The sequence below is a fragment of the Myodes glareolus genome, chromosome 8 (assembly GCF_982192425.1).
Source record: "Myodes glareolus chromosome 8, mMyoGla1.1, whole genome shotgun sequence".
Taxonomy (NCBI): domain Eukaryota; kingdom Metazoa; phylum Chordata; class Mammalia; order Rodentia; family Cricetidae; genus Myodes; species Myodes glareolus.
This window is the reverse complement of record NC_142033.1, coordinates 92,468,725-92,491,423: the sequence shown is the minus strand read 5'-3', so window position 1 is coordinate 92,491,423 and position 22,699 is coordinate 92,468,725. Positions and strand designations below refer to the sequence as shown.

At 38.3% G+C, this 22,699-nt stretch overlaps 1 protein-coding gene across 6 annotated transcripts in view; it reads left to right on the top strand.

Moving 5' to 3' along the window:
* Positions 1–22,699, top strand: part of Sanbr (SANT and BTB domain regulator of CSR) — a 64,612-nt gene that overhangs the window by 3,754 nt on the left and 38,159 nt on the right. For 4 of the 6 annotated variants that reach the window (XR_015002835.2, XR_015002836.2, XR_015002837.2 and 1 more), the window contains exons 4-11: positions 1,622–1,780; positions 2,440–2,626; positions 4,740–4,833; positions 7,264–7,502; positions 10,840–10,898; positions 12,121–12,281; positions 20,552–20,638; positions 20,874–20,984. Coding sequence is in view for 1 of the 6 variants with exons in the window: in XM_085692277.2 (XP_085548403.1) it covers positions 1,631–1,780; positions 2,440–2,626; positions 4,740–4,833; positions 7,264–7,502; positions 10,840–10,898; positions 12,121–12,281; positions 20,552–20,638; positions 20,874–20,984 (1,088 nt within the window). In the remaining 5 variants the exon portion in view is untranslated. Of the gene's footprint in view, positions 1–1,621; positions 1,781–2,439; positions 2,627–4,739; positions 4,834–7,263; positions 7,503–10,839; positions 10,899–12,120; positions 12,282–20,551; positions 20,639–20,873; positions 20,985–22,699 lie in introns of those variants that run through there. The other 2 variants (XR_015002838.2, XR_015002839.2) reach the window with 2 other exon arrangements.

Here is a 22,699-nt window from a genome sequence, read left to right as displayed (position 1 = left end):
AGGGCTTGCTAGTAAGCCATCTGTAACATGAGGGCCGGCTTGTTGGGGTTTCTGTCCTGCCCGGTAGGTACCCCACAACCAGCAAGTTCCAAAGAAAATCACACGGAGTCTACATTAGGTTATAAACTGATTGGCCCATTAGGTCAGGCTACTTATTAGCTCTTATAACTTATGTTACCCTATTATCCTTATCTATGTTAGCCATATGGCTTGGTACCTTTTTCAGCTGTCAGCTCACATGTTACTTCTTCAGTGGTCTGGGCAGGAATGGCAGAGGGAGCTTCCTGCTTCCCAGAATATTCCTGTTCTCATCGCCCCACCTCTACTTCCTGTCTGGTTGACCCATCTATACTTCCTGCCTGGCCAATCAGCATTTTATTAAAATACATGATTGACAGAATACAGATAATTCTCCCGCACACCAGATCTCATTACAGATGGTTATGAGCCACAATGTGGTTGCTGGTAATTGAACTCAGGACCTCTGGAAGAGCAGTCAGTGCTCTTAACCGCTGAGCCATCTCTCCAGCCTCCTTTTCTTTCTTTTTGTAATATCCCCAGTCTACTTCAGGAACCAAAGCTTTGGCAGTTGTTTCACTGAAGCACAACCAGCTTTACAAGCTATTAGAGTCTGTCCTTTCCCATCCTAAACCATCACCTCTGTCACTACCTCTTCATTCCATGCTCTTATATAGGATGGAAAGAATTATCTTAATAGATTGATGGCATTGTGGAAATTATTTAGCTGCTCCGAACCTGTTTCCTTACATTTTAAAGTTAGTGAGAGCTCCTCTGCCTCCCCATGGTGTGGCTCCATTTCGGCTCTTGCCCAGATAGCGTCACTATGATGCTTACGTTAGTCGTTTTTCTGCCAGTATCCCTTGCCAGATCACATTGCTTCAGAAAACAAGGACTGCAAAGAACTTTCCAAGGAGAAGTTGTTTCGAACATATAAAAATAACAGCACTTAATAGTTATTACTACAGTTATAATAAGTACAAGCACATTAGCTACTCTGCTCGGTTACCAGGCTAAGGCTTATCTATGTCTATACAAGTTCAGGTTGTTCAGCCATCAGTATTTGTACCGTGAACATTCACTCAGCGAAAAACAGGAGGGAGGTTTATTTAGGAACAGAATAAATCTTTTTTTTTTTTAAGCAAGGTATATGTTTCAATTTCTTCACAGTTTGATTAAATGAATTCTCAATAGTCATTGTATAAATCAGGCATGCTTAGTGAGTTTTTAGAAAAAGAAATTATTCTCAACTTTCCCTGGACATTTGATTATAAAAAATTGACATATAGCAGAGTCAGAAAAAATTTTATAGTAAACACTCAAATGCCTGCCACCGGGAATCTGTCATTAAGATTCTTTTTATTGCATCTTTCATCCGTCTATCCATCCGTATATGTACCCATCTTTTAAGTCATGATATCATAAAGCTTTTGTGTCTGAAGAGATTTTGGATAGATATTCTGTGTTTGTTTTTTAAGTCAGTTTTACTTTTTCTTTATATAATGACAGGTGATTTTTAGGAATGACTATATAACTAGTGTACAATGTTCTGGAAACATCTGAATTTCAGATGTTAATAAGACTGTGTTTTTCCTGTTTCTAGCTCCAAAATATGAGTCGTGGGTATCCAGAAAACAATAATTTCCTGAATAATAATAACCAAATGGTATTAGATATGATCCTTTATCCATTAATTGGAGTCCCTCAGACCATCAACTGGGAAGCTGTGGCAAGACTTGTACCTGGACTAACATCCAAAGAGGTGAGTAACAACCCCCAAGATGCCGCCTGAAGAGCAAAACCAACGGCGACACCAAAAACAGAGCCCCCAAGATGTGAGATTTAAAGAAACAGCTAAGTGAAAAATTTAGTTTTTTATTTCGTTTTACATTTATTTTATTGTATTTATGAGTGTTTTGTCTGCATGTATGCCTATGCACCACATTCACATAGTGCCCAAGGAGAACAGAAGAGGACATTCCAGGACAGCCAGAGCTACACATAGAAATCCTGTCTTCTAAGATAATTTTAAGATAAAGTCTCTTTAAATAGAAGGCAAGAAAATAACTTTTTCCTATTAATCTTTTTATTGTGCCGTACATATAGTTACATAACCTTAATGATTGAAGTTGATTATTCAGAACTATGAATAAATATATCTTCTCCCCTATAAGTTAGATCATTCAAAAATATTTCATTAAATTTTATTTGCTGAAGATTATCATTCTTGATTACTTAATGATTACTCTTATAATATTACTCAATGATGATATCATGTGTTACGGTAGCAAGCGTATATAAAACCATTATGTGCTTTTTTAAACTTTTTTGGTTAGCACAGGAAGTACCACCATTCTGGCATTTTCATTCACAGGGAGTTTTGTAATGTAACCTCCATTTTTACCATTTTTATCTTTGCAGTGTGCAAAAAGGTTTGATGAGCTGAAGAGCAGCGGAAGCTCACCTGTTGACAACCAGTACAACCCCTTAATGGCGGCTGGGGAGGGTCCTGTGGAGTCTTTAGCCACTTACATTAAATCTTCACTTCTGGAAACACAAGGAGATTTTCAAGAGACTCCAGTTGATCAAGATACAGTTTCCAAAGCAGGTAAGGTTGTAGAGTAAAATATAGCACCTGTCCTTATGAAAGTTCTTCACTTATACAGTGTAGTCAGCCTTCCTTTCTGCCTTTAAAGGCTAATTCAAATACTTGTGTGCAAATCTGTTAGGATTTTTATCTTTGTGAATATTAAAAATTTTCATTGTCTTTGCTGTTTTTCAGAAACCTTAACTGTAAATATGTAGGTCAAGTAATTTTTTAAAACAAAATGTTAATTGTATCAAAATGATTTACTCTAGTTTCTAGCGTTTTACATATTGTTTATTTGCTGTAATTTTGTTTTTTGAAAAAGGGTGTCATGTACCACAGGCTGGCCTTGAACTCAGTATGTAGCTGAGAAAGACCTTAAACTTCTGAGTTTCCTGCCTCCCATCTCCCAAGTACTGAGAGATGACTGTATCTCTGTACTGAGAGATGACTGTATCTCTGTACTGAGAGATGACTGTATCGCTGTACTGAGAGATGACTGTATCTCTGTACTGAGAGATGACTGTATCTCTGTACTGAGAGATGACTGTATCGCTGTACTGAGAGATGACTGTATCTCTGTACTGAGAGATGACTGTATCGCTGTACTGAGAGATGACTGTATCTCTGTACTGAGAGATGACTGTATCTCTGTACTGAGAGATGACTGTATCTCTGTACTGAGAGATGACTGTATCGCTGTACTGAGAGATGACTGTATCTCTGTACTGAGAGATGACTGTATCGCTGTACTGAGAGATGACTGTATCTCTGTACTGAGAGATGACTGTATCTCTGTACTGAGAGATGACTGTATCTCTGTACTGAGAGATGACTGTATCGCTGTACTGAGAGATGACTGTATCTCTGTACTGAGAGATGACTGTATCTCTGTACTGAGAGATGACTGTATCTCTGTACTGAGAGATGACTGTATCTCTGTACTGAGAGATGACTGTATCGCTGTACTGAGAGATGACTGTATCTCTGTACTGAGAGATGACTGTATCGCTGTACTGAGAGATGACTGTATCTCTGTACTGAGAGATGACTGTATCGCTGTACTGAGAGATGACTGTATCGCTGTACTGAGAGATGACTGTATCGCTGTACTGAGAGATGGAGTATATCACCACACCAGCTTACCCAGTGCTGGGGTTAATCTCAGTCGTGCTAGATAAGTCTTCAGCCAGCTTAACTGTATTCATTTCCTTATTTAACATGAATTTAACATGGATGCTTCATAGCAAATTTATATTTCATTTTCTCTCCTGTGCTCATAGTTTATTTGTAGATATTCCACTTAAAAAATAATAAAATTTTCTTCTCCCGGAACTAAATCAAAGTTAAGTTTTAAGTTCAGCTGTACTCTGACCTGTTTTTTACTTTTACGTTTTCATATAGCTCAGGTTGGCTCAAACTTGTTATGTAGCTAAGGATGACCTTGTATGCCTGATCTTTCCGAGTGCAGGGATAAAGGCATGTACCATCATGCTTGGACACTTTTTAAACTCTTTATTAATTAGTTAATTTATTTCATTTGTTTGTTTTTGAGACAGAATCTCTCTGTGTAGCCCTAGCTGTCCCAGGCTGGTCTAGAGCTCACTGAGCTCTACCAACTGTTGGGATCATAGCATATGCTACTATCCAGGCTACTTTAAAAAAAAAAAAAAGAGCATCTTGCTCATCGTAGTCTCTTTTTACAGCCATGTTTACTGCAGTTGGCAGAAATTCAGGTGGCACAGTGGTAGGGTTGAGGAGGTGTTTTCTGGAGTTGCACTTGGAAGTCATTGGTTTAGGGGTCCTCAGAAGGAGCCACTTTACTTTCAGCTGCAGTCAGAATATGGAAATGGGAATGACCTTTGGGAAGAGGAGCCTGGGCTGTGCTTTTGAGCCATTGGCTTGGTTTGGAATACCACATATTCTGAGAATGTTCACTAGAACGTTAGCAGTTCGTACTGCCCTTAAGATATGAGTATTAAGGTGAGAAATGCCACCTGACAAATGCCAAATACCATAGCTGGCCTTGGGAACCATGTGTTTACCTTGTTACCATTCCATAAGTAAAACCCATTCTCAGCTAGAAATGCTAACCCACCCCCCTTTTTTGTATGTGTCTGTTTCTGTATTTAAGGGAGACATAGCATAGCTTCCACAAGGAATTGTTCTTCAGAAAGTGAAAATTGCGCTACTCGTAACGCTGGAGAAATGACTGAAGAACCTGGAGGGTAGGAGGCCGGTTGTTTGCTAGATAAGATGTAATATCACTATTTCTGTTAGCCGGACACATATATGAGCAGTCACCATACTGTAGGAAGTTTACATTACTGCATTGCTAAAACATTGGAATCAGATTCATCTATGCTGAACAACAAAAAGTAGCTTAATATCTAAGCATATTGCTTGCTTGCGTTACTTATAAGTTGTGGAGGTTTTTCATTCTTAAAAATTAATTTGCCTATCTTTAAAAATTAGAAATAACATAATTATTAACATAATTTTGAAAGTAAATTTTAATGTCCAAAGAAAAACCTCTAAGTAATTAGTTCTTTAACTTTATTAATGAGTTAGATATGCATTTTAGAACTGTTTAATACAGTTGCTTTACAAATATATAAAAATCAGAATGTGTTTCAGTATGCTTAAAGTTTTGATATTTTGTTTTGCTCTGTGTGTTTCTTATACAATAAATTGCATGCATAGTAAATGTTTACTTTGTTTTGACAAGTAATACACTATCTCACCTAATGAATGTGGAAATATCTTTGTCATCTATAAAATTTCTTTCCTGCACCTCTAATTTTTGTAGATTTATAATAACAGTTTTATTAATGTGAAGTTCACATATCACAGAACTCGTGTCCCTGCTGACTTCCTCCTCTCCCTCTTCTCCCTTTCCTTGTGTGGGGGATGGAGCCTAGGGCACTGCACATGCCAGGGTAGCAAGCCCTCAGCCACTGAGCCCGTCAGAGTCCAGCCAGGTTTCCCAGGCAGCCTTGAACTTGCGCTCTTCCTCTCCACAGGCCAGAGTGTGTGTGGTGAGCATGTGTGAGCAAAGGATATTGGTGGGAATCCATGCTTCCCGCCTACCGCGTGGGTCTCCAGGATTAAAGCGAGGCCATCAGGCTTGGCAGCAAACACCCTTCCTACTGAGCCATCTTGTTAGTCCTCTTTTGATTTTAATAGAACATTGATTATAATACTTCTTCTTATATCCCAACTTTATATAAAACACTTATTTTGTATTTGGAATTTGTGAAATTGAACTAAGCACAAAGTAATTCATACTTTTAGTACACTGTATTTCTTCCTATTTATTCCCTTTTTGTAATGACATGAGACAGTGCATCACACTGTTGGGGGTTTTGGTTTTCTGTTTGTTTGTGTATGTGAAGGTGCATGTGTGGAAGTGAAAAGATTTTCTCTGTCCTGGAACGTTCCAGGTTGGCTAGGCTGGATGCAGCCAAGTACTAAGGATCTGTCTGATCTGCCCAACACACTGTGCTTTTTAAAATGGGTTCTAGGAATTCAGCTCCATCTCAACTCATCACCAGCTGAGCTACACCCCTACTCCTACTTTTTCTTTTTTAGTTGACTTTTGCATTTTTGAGACAGGGTCTCACTCTATGGCCCAGGTTGGCCTGGTACCTACTATATAGTACAGAAAACCCCCAGCTGATGGTAATCAATCCTACCACTTCAGATTCTCATGCCCCAGGATTACACATGTGAGCTGCCATCCCTAGCAAAATACATCACTTTCAAGGAAGGTAAATTCAAGGAGTATGTAGTTTTTGAAGCAAACTTTCAGATGTATTTACTAAATTATTTTATGTAAATAAGCACAGTCTTAATTCTTTATTATAAGTAATCTTTTTATTATTATTACTTTAATAAGTCTTATTCCACACAGTATCCCTGTTCTGACCCCCTTCCCCCATACTCCACCCTTCTCCCTACCCCCATTCATTCCCCAGAAAGGGTAAGCCCCCCATGGAGAGTCAACAAAGTCTAACATCAGTTTGATGTAGAATCAAGGCCCTCCCCCCCATATCTAGGTTGAGCAAGGTATCCCTCCATAGAGAATGCCAGATCAAGCACTAGGGATAAATCGTGATCCCACTGCCAGTGGCCCCACAGAGCACCCAAGCCTCACAACTGTCCCCCACGTTCTGTGGGCCATCTTGTAACTGTACTCATTAACATGTATTTCATGAATGCCTGGAGCCAAACATTGCTGATACCAAAGTAAGCGTACAGGTTTTTAATTTGATTGTTCAAGGAATCATTTTAGATAGTTTTCCTTTTTTAAAAGTATAAAGTTGTTCGTTATTATACAAGAATCAAAGTCTATTATTTAATTTTTCTTTGAGAACTGAAACTTGAACAATAAAGTTGAAGCCATGTAAAGTATTAGTTCTCTAGAAACAATATTTTTATTTCTTTATGAAGTGGGTAGCTTACTGAAGCTAATCATAATCTAAGGTATAATCAGATAAACAAGAAGTGAGAAATTTTGAAATCAGACCCTATAAAACAGATTTTTGTGGTCGAAACCTGCAAGAGCACCTTGTTCTCTTACGGCCACTACATGTCAGTGGTCTCGCCGCACCTTCGCGCTCTAATCGTCTCTTTTCTGTGTAACGTTTTTCATGAAGGCCAAACATGGTGATCCACGTATGTGATGAAGCAAAAAGCTTGAAAGAAGATTTTATTTGTCCACGAGATCTTTTAATATCAGAAATGAAGTACTTTGCTGAATATTTATCTATGGATGCCCAGCGCTGGGAAGAGGTGGACATTTCTGTTCATTGTGATGTTCATATTTTCAACTGGCTGATAAAATATGTCAAAAGGAACACTAAGGAGAATAAGGATTGTGAGATTCCCACTTTAGGTAAAAAAACAAAAACAAAAAACCAATCCATTGCTTATTTTGTGCTGAAATCTGTGTCACCAGTAGCTGCTTCAGGTTCAAACTGAGGCATAGAAGCTTATGAGAGTCCTGCTCAGACCACAGGAACTCCTGCTCTGTCCTTCCTGGGACGGTTAACATGACAGGTTACATGACAATACCAAGATGTTACCCACTTTCTCCGTCCTGCAAGGTTTGTTCAGAGTGTGAAAAGACAGCGTGTACAAGATAGTCGAGCTTTATAGCCCGAATCAAAGCAGCCAAAGGAGCCGTTGCATTGGTTTTCTCCAGTACCATGCACTCATAGTTAAAAAGGAAAGGGGAAGACGTAGGTTCACTTGTCCTTGATGAAGCAGTAAAAATGACTTTATTACCTCTTAACCCCCGGTATACATCCTTTTCTGGACTCTCATAATGGCCCTCAGCAGTTTGGATGCATACCAGTATGGCTGTCTTGGCACGGCTGAGTTAGCTCACAACTCAGCTAACTAACTAAAAACGTGTTTACTTGAGAAAGCAGCTTACAGAACTTGTGATTATTTAGACAGCTAGTCGCATAAAGGAAAATAGTTGATAGTGGTGTTGTTAGTGATAAAAGCCAAGTTCTCACGTGAGAAGTCGAGTTTTGGAAAGTGTCCCTGCTCCAGTGTAACCAACAACTTCTCCATACACAAAAACTTTTCTTTTGAAATTCTGTTGGTCTTACTGTCAAATCTGACTTTTAAACCCCTCTTTCCAATGAGGCGTCTGAACATTTGGAACATGCATAACTCTTTCCCACATGAGCCCTGTGCAGTGTCTAAAACATTTCTAGAGTGGGTTAACGCTGCGCCCACAGTGCAAGATGGCCACTGAACCCAGGAGAAGTTTGCTGATGTGATTTCTGATTCTGCACCACTCCACCTTCACGACAATGCCGCTTGTCAAGTTTTGGCTTCACAAAAGCAGCCTACCCCGACACTAAGTGCAAAGCTGATTGGAAGCCAGGTGTGCTGGCTCTTGCTTGTAATTCCAGCACTTTGGGAAGCTGAGGCAAGAGTATTGCTATAAGTTGAAGACAAGCCTGAGCTAAGAGTGAGATCCTGTCTCAGAAGAAAGAAACAGATACGAGTTTCTGGCAGTCAGTTAAGTTAGACATTGAAGAGATTTATAGAAAATGTGCCACTCACTAATTCTTTATTTGAAGATATTTTTCACAAAACTATGTTTATATGTAATAGAATTATTGCATTTTAAAACTGACTTCTAAAAATTTCTCTGCTGACATTATTTCTAATATGGTAAATTATGGTAAATACTGACATATGTCCCACATAAACAAAATCTGTTTAGGATTCTGTTTCTAAGATTGTAAAGGAGTTCTGAGACTAAAAATTTTAGAACCAGTGCTTTGTTTTGTTTTGGTTTGGTTTGTTTTGGTTTGGTTTGGTTTTTCAAGGCAGGGTTTACTCTGTAGCTTTGGAACCTGTCCTGGAACTAGCTCTTACAGATCATGCTGGCCTTGAACTCACAGAAATCAACCTGTCTCTGCCTCCCGAGTGCTGGGGTTAAAAGTGTGAGCCACCACCACCCATTCCAGAACCAGTGTTCTTAATGATAATAAGATAACCATTAAGGAACATGTGTATATGAAAATGTCAAAGTGAAACCCATTAGTTTAATGTTAAAATATTATTTAAAAAATAACTAATAAGTAATCTTTTAATGGACATAGATTTAGATAAGAAATAAGAAGTCTATGTACTAGAATAACAATATCAGAGTACTTTAAAGCACGTAATGAGAGGTTGGGAGTATGGCTCAGTGGTAGAGTGCTCACCCAGCATTTCTGAGGACGGAGATCCAGTCCCTAGCACTGACAGCAAACAAAAAAACTCCTGTTAATGTTTATAGTATTAAAAAGTTTAAAGTTTATGAAATTATAGTGTCCAAACAAATGGGAGAGATTTCTAAATAAATATGTTTAAAATAAATATTCAAATCCTCAGGTTGTTAAATTAAACTTTGAGCTAGGGCTGGAAAGATGATCAGTGATTAAGGACTAGGTGGGTTCCTCGCACCCACGGTGGCTCACAGCTGTCCATGACAGCAGCTTTAGGAGATCCTGTGCCCTCTTCTCTCCTCCGCAGGCACTGCATGCACATGGTGCAGCCATACATGCAGGCAAAACACCCAATGCATAAAATAAATATTTTTTAAATTTTAAATTGTCTTCTAAAAAATTTAAGCCAGAGACCATATTTCAGATTATCTAGTTATGAATACATGTGTGCATATATTCATATATGTGCATACATATGTACACTATACCTTTTGTGGTGAGCAGTAGCCTATTGTGAGAAAATGGAAAGTTTAAAAATCCATAGATAATGGGAATTTGTTTACTGACGCATTTCACGTGCATATAGGAAGAGCGAAAGAAAGAGAAAAACTGCTTATTCTGCTTATCTTTGGCTTATGTCTCTGCTATAAATATAAACTTCTTTTAGAAGAAGCCCTTATCCTAACCAAGAAAAGTATGAGGATTCTTAATTAAATCTCATAATTAAGCCACTAGTCCTTAACTGAATGGTGCATCCTCGGGTACAATTTCCCAAGAAGCTTTTCCACTAGCTTGAGAACCTTCAACTAGAACTGTTATTTGGGAAGGTTGAAGTTACTTACCCATTGCTTAGTCTAAAAAGGATTTCTACTACAAAGGGTTCAGAATGATTGTTACCAGGGTGGTGGGAAATGGCTGGGTTTCTTCTTCAATATATTTTACGGAGATGACATATTTACTGAAATTGCAGTGTGAGGCATCACCTTCTTTCTCTGTGTGTGCCTGGAGACCCACTCAGTGTGTTAGTCATGTGCAGCTCCCTCCCTGTGTGCCTGGAGACCCACTCAGGTGCAGCTCCCTCCCTGTGTGCCTGGAGACTCACTCTGTGTGGCCATCTTGTGCACCATTAGCATTTTGTCGGTAGTTCATTTCTGTTACATTTGAGAATCTTTAACTGTTTGTCAGCACCAATGCCTTTCTGAAATACTTCCCTGATTAATGCTCTCGTCCATCACTGTTTAGCTTTTCTCACTGTTACTTTTCATGCCATTATCTTTAGCTAGAGTTTTGTACTTAACGTGAATCTAATTCAAAGACAGTTTACCATGTTTGTCTACACCCTATGATTTAGCGTTAAATTTTCTTTCTTATATCCAATCTAAGTGATATAAGTAAGGGTATATCAATTTTTTAAATTAAAGTAACATCCTCTTTTAAGATGAAAAGAGAAAATTGAGTTAAAAATTAAAAGGAAATTTCATTTTTTCTTTTTATTAGAGCCAGGAAATGTCATTTCAATTCTCATTTCTTCAGAATTCCTGAAGATGGATTCATTAGTAAGTATTCATTTTAAAAATCTAAGCCCTTTATTGACATAATCCTTTCCCTCTTTTGGATGTATAGAAAGCAAAATAGTTAGCTTCAGAGAATAATTGTAACAGTACTTTGTTCTTGTGAGAAGGGGTTAAGACCACTGGGTATCATTTGTATGTTATGTCTATAATTGGAACAACCATGTAATTTGATACTTGATAGAATAAACTTTATTCTGAAAGATTTTTGTTCTATCACTAACAAGGAAAATTAATTGAATTATGTTGTTTTACTATTTAAATAATTTCTTTAGGCATGTTTTTATTCTGTGTGTCTCTCACTTATAGTTCAATGAGCAAAAACCAAATGCCCAGCTACTAGACAGTGTAGCTTTGTGTCTACATCACAGTTTGTATCTATTGCCTAAGGACAGCAGGTCAAATATAAAACTGTAATATGTACACATCTATTTCAAGCTATGATATTAAGTATAATTATTTTCTTATTTATTTAATAAATATCTGGGCAAGCCTAGGATGCATAGTCAGGCTTGATCTCACACAAAACCGAAAGCAAAAAAATCTTTGTAATTCATGGTTTTCTGTTCCCACGGCTGACATTTTGTAGCTGTTATTTAAACTCTTTCTGGGTCTGCCCCCATCCGGCAGTACAGAGCAGGGCGCTACCCCAATCCAGTAGTACAGAGCTTCGAGCAAGGCCTACAGAAAGAACAGTCAGTGTTCTCACACTTTGAGTTTCAGACCCTAAGCCCTGAACAATACTTTTATATCATCAGAACAGTATGTGGAGAAATATGAGACGGCTCTCTCTTTACATTTACACTGAGTAAATCCACCTCAGGTTAGAGAAAGCAAATAAAACAGTACTGAGAAAGTCCTTGCATGTCTGAACTTTTGTTTCTCTTCCCTGGAGCATTGGAGATACCTTAATAACTAAGTTTATCCTTGAGAAGTCAGTTGAATATGCACGGTAGTGTGCAGAGTAAGATTTATGCCTGCTACATCCACTTAAAATACATTATTGTAAATAAAAGGGCTTGGAAATGATTTCTCTATATGTGTTTTAAATTTTACCTATTTAACAGTGCAGATGAACACATGGCAGGTCCAGTTACTAGCAATGTATATGTGGGCTTGACTTTTCATGATTTTTATGTTTGAAATTACTCTGACTATCATTTACGTTACTATTTTCAACATTAATTTTCTCTTCTGTGCTTTTCAGGTTGAACAATGTATTCAGTATTGCCACAGAAATATGAATGCCATAGTAGCTGCCCCATGTAACATGAATTGTATCAATGCAAACCTCCTCACACGCATAGCTGATCTGTTCACACACAATGAAATTGATGACTTAAAGGACAAAAAAGATAAATTTAGGAGGTAACTCTTTAAACTTTAGTTCTAAACCTAATAAGGTTTGTTAAGTATATTTCTATTTAATTTTAGTGAAATTCTATTTTAAAATATATATGAAATATATTTCTATTTTACTTTAAATACAAAACTAGTAGCTTACAATAAATGTTAACAATTTAAAATTTTTTATTACATTGAATTTTATTTTGTGTGTGTATGTGCACGTGGGCACCAAAGCACACATGAAATCAGCTTTCTCCTTCTCCAGGATGGATTCTGGGGGTGCTCAGGTTTGATGTCAGATGCCCTTATCTGACGAAGTGTCTTGCTAGGTCCTAGGAATCATTATGTGTAATGAACATATGAACATATGATGGTAATGAGCTGTGTTAAGATTAAGGCTTCATCTTAAGGGGGCAAAGTGGTATGATGTGAGACAAGCAACATCTTGCAGGGGCCATTGAGGTCAGAGCACTGACTCTAAAAAACTTATTTTTATTATTTTTTAATTGTATGTCTTCCTCTGCATGGTGGGGGTGCACATGAGTGCAGGTAACTGTGGAAATCAGGGGCATTGGCTCCTCTGAATCTGGAGACATGTGCTGTTGCAAGCTGCCCAGAATGTGTGCTTGGAACCAAATGCAGGTCCTTTATAGGAACAGTATGCATTCTAAACCACTGAGCCATCTCCAGCTCAAGTGCACCTAGTCTAAATTAAGGCAGGGTTGTAATAATTTGGTATTTAGTAACCCAAGTTCTCCAGCTTTACCTTCAAGATTGCAGCCTAGCTATTTTGGAATCCTTGCATTGCCCTACAGATTTTTCCAGCGAGGAGACTAAGATCTAACTGGGATCTGTTGCACAAATTCTAATTCGTCATTTATTTATTTATTAAAAAATCTTTTCTCATTTTACATACCAATCCTAGTTTCCAGTCCCTCCCCTCCTCCCTCTCCCTCTACTTTCTCTCCCTCCCACCCCCCAGTCCACTCCTCAGAGAGGGTAAGGCTTCCCATGGGAAGTGAACAAGTCTAGCACATTGCTTTGAGGAAGAACAAAGGCCCTCCTCACTATATCTAGGTTGAGCAAGGTATCCCTTCAAAGAGAACAGGTTCCAAAAAGCCAGTACAAGCAGTAGGGATAAATCGTGGTCTCACTGCCAGTGGCCCCACAGTCTGCCCCAGCCTAGTTTGGTCCTTTGCTGGATCCGCTGCTGTCAGTCTGGAGTCAGTGAGCTCCCAGTAATCCGGTCAGCTGTTCCAGAGGGTATCATTCCTCCCCCTCTTCGACTGGACTTTGGTAGCTCAGCCCAGTGCTCCACTGTGGATCTCTGTATCTGCTCCCATGAGTTGCTGGATGAAGGTTCTATGGTGACATTTAAGATACTGATCAATCTGACAACAGGGCAAGGCCAGTTCAGTCACCATCTCTACTATCGCTTAGGGTCTTACCTGGGGTCACTGTGGCTTCCTGGGAATTTCTCTAGTGCCAAGATTCTTGCTAGCCCCATAATGGCTCCCTCAATCATGATATCTCTTTCCTTGCTCTCCCTCTTTGTCCTTCCCCCAGCTCGACCCTCCCATTCCTTCAAGTTCTCCTTCCCTGTCCCCTTCACCCCTCCTCCCCTTCCTTCCCACCCCCCATGCTTCCAATTTTCTCAGGAGATCTTGTCTATTTCTCCTTCCTAGGGGAATCCATGTATGTCTCTCTTAGGATTCTCCTTGTAACCAAGCTTTACTGGGGTCATGGACTATATAGGCTGGTTATCCTTTGCTTTATGTCTAATATCCACTTATGAGTGGCTACATACCATGTTTGCCACCAAGGTTTGTAACCAAGGTCTGGGTTACCTCATTCAGGATGTTTTTTTTTTTCTAGTTCCATCCATTTGCATGCAAATTTCAAGATGTTATTTTTTTTTAAACCACTGAGTAGTACTCCATTGTATAAATGTACCACATTTTTTTTTTATCCTTTTTTTGGTTGAGGGGCATGTAGGTGGTTTCCAGGTTCTGGCTATTACAAATAATGCTGCTGTGAGCATAGTTGAGCAAATGTCCTTATAGTATGATTGTGCATCCTTTGGGCATATACCCAAGAGTGATATTACTGAATCTTGAGGTAAACTGATTCCCATTTTTTTTTTTGAGAAACTGTCATATTGATTTACAAAGTGGCTGTACAAGTTTTCACTCCTACCAGCAATGGAAGAGTGTTCCCTTTACTCTGCATCCTCTCTAGCATAAGCTGTCATTGGTGTTTTTGATCTTAACCATTCTGACTAGTATCTGAGAGTCATTTTGATTTGCATTTCCCTGATGTCTAGGGATGTTGAACATTTCTTTCAGCCATTTGAGAGTCTTCTGTTAAAAATTCTCTGTTTAGATCTGTACCCTATTTTTTAATTAGATTATTTGGTATTTTGATGTCTAGTTTCTTGAGTTCTTTATGTATTTTGATGATCAGTCCTCTGTCTGATACGGGGTTGGTGAAGATCTTTTCCCATTTAGTAGGCTGCCTTTTTGTCTTATTGACTATGTCCTTTGCTTTTTTTTTTATACACTGACTCCTTGTTTGAGTGAGAGGGTTTTATTTATTTTTATATTCTTTTTTTGATATTTATTGAACTCCACATTTTTCTCTACTCCCCTCCCTGCCTCTCCCCTCTCCTTTCAACCCTCTGCCAAGGTCCCCATACTCCCAATTTACTCAGGAGATCTTGTCTTTTTCTACTTTCTACTTCCCATGTAGATTAGATCTATGTAAGTCACTCTTAGTGTCCTCATTGTTGTCTAAGTTCTCTGGGATTGTGGTTTGAAGGCTGGCTTTCTTTTCTTTATGTTTAAAAACCACCTATGAATGAGTATATGTGATAATTGTCTTTCTGTGTCTGGGTTACCTCACTCAAAATAATGTTTTCTAGCTCTATCCATTTTCCTGCAAAATTCAAGATGTCGTTATTTTTTTTCTGTTGTTTCTCCATTGTGTAAATGTACCACATTTTCCTTATCTATTCTTCGGTCAAGGAGCATTTAGGTTGTTTCCACGTTCTGGCTATGACAAAGAAAGCGGCTATGAACATAGCTGAGCACATGTCCTTGTGGCTCCATTGAGCATCCTTTGTATATATATCCAAAAGTGGTATTACTGGGTCTTGAGGAAGGTTGTTTCCTAATTTTCTGAGAAATCACCACACTGACATCCAAAGGGGCTGTACCAGCTTGCACTCCCACCAGCAATGCAGAAGTGTTCCTATGTCCTTTGCTTTACAGAAGGTCTTATTTATTTATTGTTGCTCTTGGTGTTTGTGCTACTGGTGTTATATTTAGGAAGTGGTCTCCTGTGCCAATGTGTTGAAGGCTACTTCCCACTTTCTCTTCTATCAGGTTCAGTGTGGCTGGATTTATATTGAGGTCTTTGACCCATTTGGACTTGAGTTTTGTGCATGGGGATAAATATGGATCTATTTGCGTTCTTCTACATGCTGACATCCAGTTATATGAGGACCATTTGTTGAAGATGCTTTCTTTTTTCTATTTTATAATTTTAGCTTCTTTGTCAAAAATCAGGTGTTCTTAGGTTTATTAATTAATATCCAGGTCTTAATTCAACTCCATTGGTCCACCTGTCTGTTTTTATGCCAATACCAAGCTGTTTTCGTTACTATAGCTCTATAGTAGAGTTTGAAGTCAGGGATGGTGATGCCTCCAGAAGTTTCTTTATTGTACAAGATTGTTTTGGCTATTCTGGGTTTTTTGTTTTTTCATATGAAGTTAAGTATTGTTCTTTCAAGGTCTGTGAATAATTGTATTGGGATTTTGATGGGGATTGCATTGAATCTGTAGATTGTTTTTGCTAAGATTGCCTTTTTAATATGTTGATCCTGCCTATCCACGAACATGGAAAATCTCTTCTTTTCTGATATCTTCAGTTTCTTTCTTCAAAGTCTTAAAGTTCTTGTCAAATAGGCCTTTCACGTCTTTAGTTAGTGTTACCCCAAAATAGTTTATGTTATTTGTGGCTATTGTAAAGGGTGACGTTTCTCTGATTTCTTTCTCAGCCTCTTTATCATTTGTATATAGAGGGCTATTGCTTTCTTTTTAGTTAGCCTTGTACCTGCCCCATCACTGAAGGTGTTTATCAGCTGTAAGAGCTCCCTCGTTGAATTTTTGGAGTCACTTATGTATGCTATCATATCATCTGCAAATAGTGAGAGTTTGACTTTTTTCTTTCCAGTTTGTATCCCCTTGATTTCCTTTTGTTGTCTTACTGCTCTAGCTAGAACTTCAAGTACTATATTGAATAGATATGGAGAGTGTACACAGCCTTGTCTTAGTTGTGATTTTAGTAGAATCGCTTTGAGTTTCTCTCCATTTTGTTTGACGTTGACTGTCGGCTTGCTGTGTATTGTTTTTATTATGTTTAGATATGTTCCTTGTATCCTTGATCTCTCTAAGACCTTTATTATAAAGGGGTGTTTGATTTTGTCGAATGCTTCTTTAGCATCTAATGAGATGATCATATGTTTTTTCTTTGTTTATATAGTGGATTACTTTGATAGATTTTCATGTATTGAACCATCCCTGCATCTCTGGGATGAAGCCAACTTGATCATGGTAGATGACTTTTTTTTTTGATGTATTCTTGGGTTTGGGTTGCCAGTATTTTATTGAATATTTTTGCATGAATGTTCATGAGGGAGATTGGTTTGTAATTCTCTTTTTTGGTTAAGTCTGTGTGGTTTCAGTATCAGGGTAATTGTAGCCTCATAGAAAGAGTTTGACAATGTTCCTTCTGTTTCTATTATGCAGAACAATTTGAGGAGTATAGGTATTAGCTCTTCTTTGAAGTTCTAGTAGAATTCTGTACTGAAGCCATTGGACCCTGGGCTTTTTTGGTTGGACGGCTTTTGATGACTGCTTCTATTTCCTTATGGTTATAGGTCTATTTAAATTGTTCACCTGGTCTTGATTTAATTTTGGTATATGGTACCTATCCAGAAAATTATCCGTTTCTTATACATTTTCCAATTTTGTGGAGTACAGGTTTTCAAAGTATGACCTAATGATTCTCTGGATTTCCTCAGTGTCTGTTTTTATGTCCCCCTTTTTATTTCTGGTTTTGTTAATTTGGATGTTCTCTCTCTACCTTTTGATTAGTTTTGAAAGAAGTTTGTCTGTCTTGTTGATTTTCTCAAAGAACCAGCTCTTTGTTTCATTGATTCTTTGTATTGTTTTCTTTGTTTCTATTTTATTGATTTCAGCCCTCAATTTGATTATTTTCTGTCGTCTGTTCCTCTGGGTGACTCTGCTTCTTTTTATTGTAGAGCTTTCAGGTTTGCTGTTAAGTTGCTAGTTGGAGATTTCTCCATTTTATTAGTTGCTCTGAACTTTTCTCTTAGCACTGCTTTCATAGTGTCCCATAGGTTTCAGTATGTTGTGCCTACATTTCATTGAATTCTAGGAAGTCTTTCTTTATTTCTTTCTTGACCCTGGGGTGATTCAGTTGAGCACTGTTCAGTTTCCATGTGTTTGTGGGCTTTCTGCAATTAGTGTTGTGGTTGAATTCTAACTTGAAGCCATGGTAGTCCAGTAAGATTCAGGGAGTCGTTCCAATTTTTTGTATCTGTTGATATTTGCTTTGTGACCAAATATGTGGTCAGTTTTAGAAAAGTTCCATGAGGTGCTAAGAAGAAGGTATATTCTTGTATTTGGGTGGAATGTTCTGTAGATGTCTATTAAGTCCATTTGAGTCATGACATCTGTTAGTTCTCTTATTTCTCTGTTAAGTTACTATCTGGTTGACCTATCCATTAGGGTAGTGTAGGGTGTTGATGTCCCTACTATCACACAGAGGTCCTTCCCAAGTGCAGTATGCACATCTCTCCAGCCATGATTTTAGCATCTTAATAATACCTAATCTTATGATTTGCAAACACAATATAACTTTCTACTTATTTATTCCTAGGTATTTAATTTCTCATTGCTATTATAAATGCTATTCTGGTTTGTTTGCTGTTAGTAAGAGAATATTAACAAAGGCTGCCCTTTACTTAAAGGGTTGACAGAGAAGTAGCAGTCAGGCACTTTTTAAGACCCCTGGAGTGGAAAGGAAGGTAAAATCAAGCAAGTTTTGGAAGGGGAAGCGATGACAAAACGTGAGCACACTGCTCTGTGTAGAGGGCGGAAGTGGGGCCCAGATGTAGAAACGTGAGCACACTGCTCTGTGTAGAGGGCGGAAGTGGGGCCCGGATGTAGAAACGTGAGCACACTGCTCTGTGTAGAAGGCGGAAGTGGGGCCCGGATGTAGAAACGTGAGCACACTGCTCTGTGTAGAAGGCGGAAGTGGGGCCCGGATGTAGAAACGTGAGCACACTGCTCTGTGTAGAAGGCGGAAGTGGGGCCCGGATGTAGAAAGTTTTCCAGACCTTTGCTCTGAATGATTGCTTAGGAAAAGAAAACAGAGCAGAAGTTTGTTACGGTAAGTTAGTAAGGCGATACTAGGTTTTTAATGTGCTAATCAGAATGAGCCATTAAAAGAAAGAAATTGATAATGAAGAGTATTATCCAAGAATTCAGCCCTTAAGTGGAATGATGTATAATGAAATTACCTAGAATAAAATACCTGGAAATGGGAATGGAATCCAAAATCCATATTTGGCCTTTAGGACCAACAAATAATACATTAAGGAAATGGTGGTAGGAAGGACATACATGGGAGACTTCAAGCTCAGTTAGACTATGTTTAATAAGTACTTAACATTTATTCCCTAACACTGTATCTGGCATTATTTAAAAACATATAATTTAATCTTCATTGACCTTATGAGCTTATAATTATTAGCCATACTTTATTATCTTTTAATTGATTTTTGTTTGATTTACCATTACAGTGAGTAGGGCACCTGGCACTTCACCAGTGAAGGTCAGAGAATTACCTTTGAGAGTCCGTCCTTTTCTTCTTTTGCTTTTATCTTCTCAGCGCCTTGCTGGCCCCATTAGCCATATGTTATAGACAAGAAAATAAAGTTCAAAAAGCAGGCTGCTAAAAATTATATTCATAGTTTTTGGTAGACCTGGGTTGTTAAATTCCCAAATTTTTAAATCTTGAATATTCCAGTAACAAAGGCCTGAAGGAAAGACAGTTAACTGCTTCTTTTCTAGCAAAAAAAAAAAAATTCTTGACAGATATGGCGGCATATTCCTATAACTCTTGCACTCAAGAGGCTAATGCAGGATTTCTCCAAGTCAGAGGCCATCATGAGCTATGTAGTGAAATCGGTTTTCAGAAAAACAACACAAAATGTGAGCAAAAGCAGTGTCACAGTGCATGAGCCTCTAACAGCGTTTGGGGTGGAGGAGGCAAGTACTCAGGATTTAAAGATCAACTCCAGCTACAGAGTGAGTTTGGGGTCATAAGAGACCCTGTCTTAAAAAAAAAAAAAAAAGACAAGATTGCTCAGTGGCTAAATGCACTTACCACCAAGACTGGTGGCCTGAATCCAGTCCTCAGGACCCACATGGGGAAAGGAAAGAACTGACATCCGAAAACCATTCCCTCATCTCCATGTATGTACTGTCGCACATGAGTATGTACACACACACTAAAAATAAATAAATCATTAATAAATGCGTAATAAGAAAAAGAGAATTTTGATCAGCAGTAGGTTTATTTACTAGAATAGCAGAAATTAAATACCCAAAAGGAGCTTCCTAGGAAGCATTAATCTCAGTTTTTACATGTATGAGGACAACACTTATTTTATTACTGTAAACTAACTTTAGAGCTCGGAAGATGGCTCCATACATAAAGTGGCTGCTGTGTATGCTTGAAAGTCCCCAGGACCCACAAAAAGTCAGACTTAATGGCATCTTTCTGTGTAACCCTAGACTGGAGCAGTAGAGACAGGAAGATCCCAAGGACTCACTGGACAAGTCAGTCTAAAAAAATGGCAGCTTCTACATTGAGTTAGAGATCCATGTTTTAAAACTAAAGTGGAAGGACCAGAGAGAGGCTTCAGTTTGAGAGCACAAAGAGCACACACTGCTCTTACAGAGGACCTGAGTTCAGTTTCCAGCACCAGTGTCCAGCGGCTCCACCTGCCTGCAACTCCAGCTCCAGGGGCCTTGATGCCCTCTCCGGGCACTTGCGCTTATGCGCACACCCCCATAGAGACGCATACCCTTAATTTAAAAGGAAGGCAGGGAAGACGGAAAGGAGGGAGGGAAAACAGACCACTAACTTTAAGATGCTAAATATAGATGTTTAATTTATTGGCCATTTGTTTTTAATAGTAAACTTTTTTGTAAGAAGATTGAAAGACTGTTTGATCCTGAGTACGTCAATCCAGATTCTCGAAACAATGCAGCAACATTATACAGGTAACATATTTTTCTTGGTATGCTATGTAATATAGCTCCATTATATTTTTGGTATGCTATGTAATATAGCTCCATTATATTCTTGGTATGCTATGTAATATAGCTACATTATATTCTTGGTATGCTACGTAATATAGCTACATTATATTCTTGGTATGCTATGAAATATAGCTACGTTGTTTAATTTACTGCATTCATTCTTTTCTTGAGTGTTTTTGATATCTTTTTGTTGTAGGTGTTGTTTGTGTAAGAAACTGTTAACCAGAGAAACGGAGAGGAGAATCCCTTGCATCCCTGGAAAAATCAATGTGGACCGACATGGAAATATTATCTATGTCCACATAAGGTGCAGTGAAGATAATCTACAGTTTTCATGTGTGAATTTCAAGAATACTTATAAACATATAACTTAATTTTCTGGTTTGTTTCTTGTTTGCTGTATAGTCTAAACTAGCTTTGAACTTACCCTCTCCTACCTCAGCTCCCAAGTGTCAGAGTTGTGTGCAAGCACCGCACGCATCCTATGTAAATACTTCTATAAGGACTAGGACAGCACTGACTGTATTTCTGACTCTGACTTAGGAAAACGCTGCTTCAAAACAGAGTTGTTCCAAAAACCACCTTGGATTTACTGGGTGTGTTTCATAATGTCCTAAAAACTTCAAAATGTTGCAAGTTATTATATATTAGTCTTAAAAGATTTTAGTCAGTACCATTAAGGTAATTTATCACTAATGTTTTTATTATTTATTAAGTATGATATTGAATTTTACAAGAGAACTAAATTTATTTTCAGTTAATTCTTGATGAATGAAAAAAATAAGGGTGGAGTTTCTCTATCTATTCTTCATACTTTGGCATACTTTATTAGCATATAATACATATTCATGCTTATATTTAACACAAGATTTCATTCTACGTTGGTGAACTGTCTCAGAAGAACAGAAACTTTAAGATGAGTGCATTCTTTGATAGCATTCTATTGCTAGGAAGTTTTACACAGAGGTATTGTTGAGTCTATGAAAGCATTTAACAAGGTCATTCATTGCCGTATTAAGTATACTAACTGGCTTCCTTTCTTCCACAAACTTCTAGTGAGTGAGTGGGCTAAAATATAGTCATATAGTGGTACATGCACACGGTGCATGGGTGTGAATGCCGACGAGGAACCATGCACAAAATAATTTTTAGTATTAAAATAAAATGTAATATATAATGCTATATAAAATGTAGCAAATCAGTTCTTTTTTAAAATGTATGTTTAGTTCTCTGAATGGGGGCATATGTGTGTGGGTGCCCTGAAAGGCCAGAGGCATCAGATCCCCTGGAGCTGGCATTGTAGGTGGTAGTTAGCTGTCTGACATGAGTACTGAGGATCAAACTTGAGTCCTCTCCAAGGACAGTATACTCTGTTAACCGGCAAGCCTTAACTCCAGCCTCTCAGATCAGTTCTTAGTGCATACCCTTCAAGGACAATGTTTAAACTGGGTGTGGTAATGTTTTCCTATAATCCAAGCACTCAGAACGCAGAGCCAAAGGATGGAGAGTTTGGTGTTAGCCTGAACTATATAGCAAATTTGAGACCAGCTTCAGAAAACTCTTGACTGGGGCTGGAGAGATGGCTCGGCAGTTTCAAGAGCACTAGATACTCTTTCAGAGAACCCAGTTCAATTCTCAGCAGCCACATGGTGGCTCACAGTCAACTCTAACTTCAGTTCAAGGAGATTTGATGACCTATTGTGGGCTTCAAGGGTATCAGGATGCACATGGTGCACAGATATGCATGCAGGCAAAGAACCATACAAAAAAATTTAAGATTAAAATAAGCTTTTGCCTGGGGCTGATGAGATGACTCAGAGGGTTATGTCCTTGCCACAATGCCCGACGACCTGAGTTTAATCCCCAGGACCCTCATAGTGGACGGAGAAAATGGACTTTCGTAAGCTGTCCTCTTGACCTCTACTGGCACTCACAATAAATAAATGTAATTAAAAATGTTAATTGTAATTTAAAAATATAAAAGGGCTGGTACTGGTGAAATGACTTAGCTAGTAAAAGAAC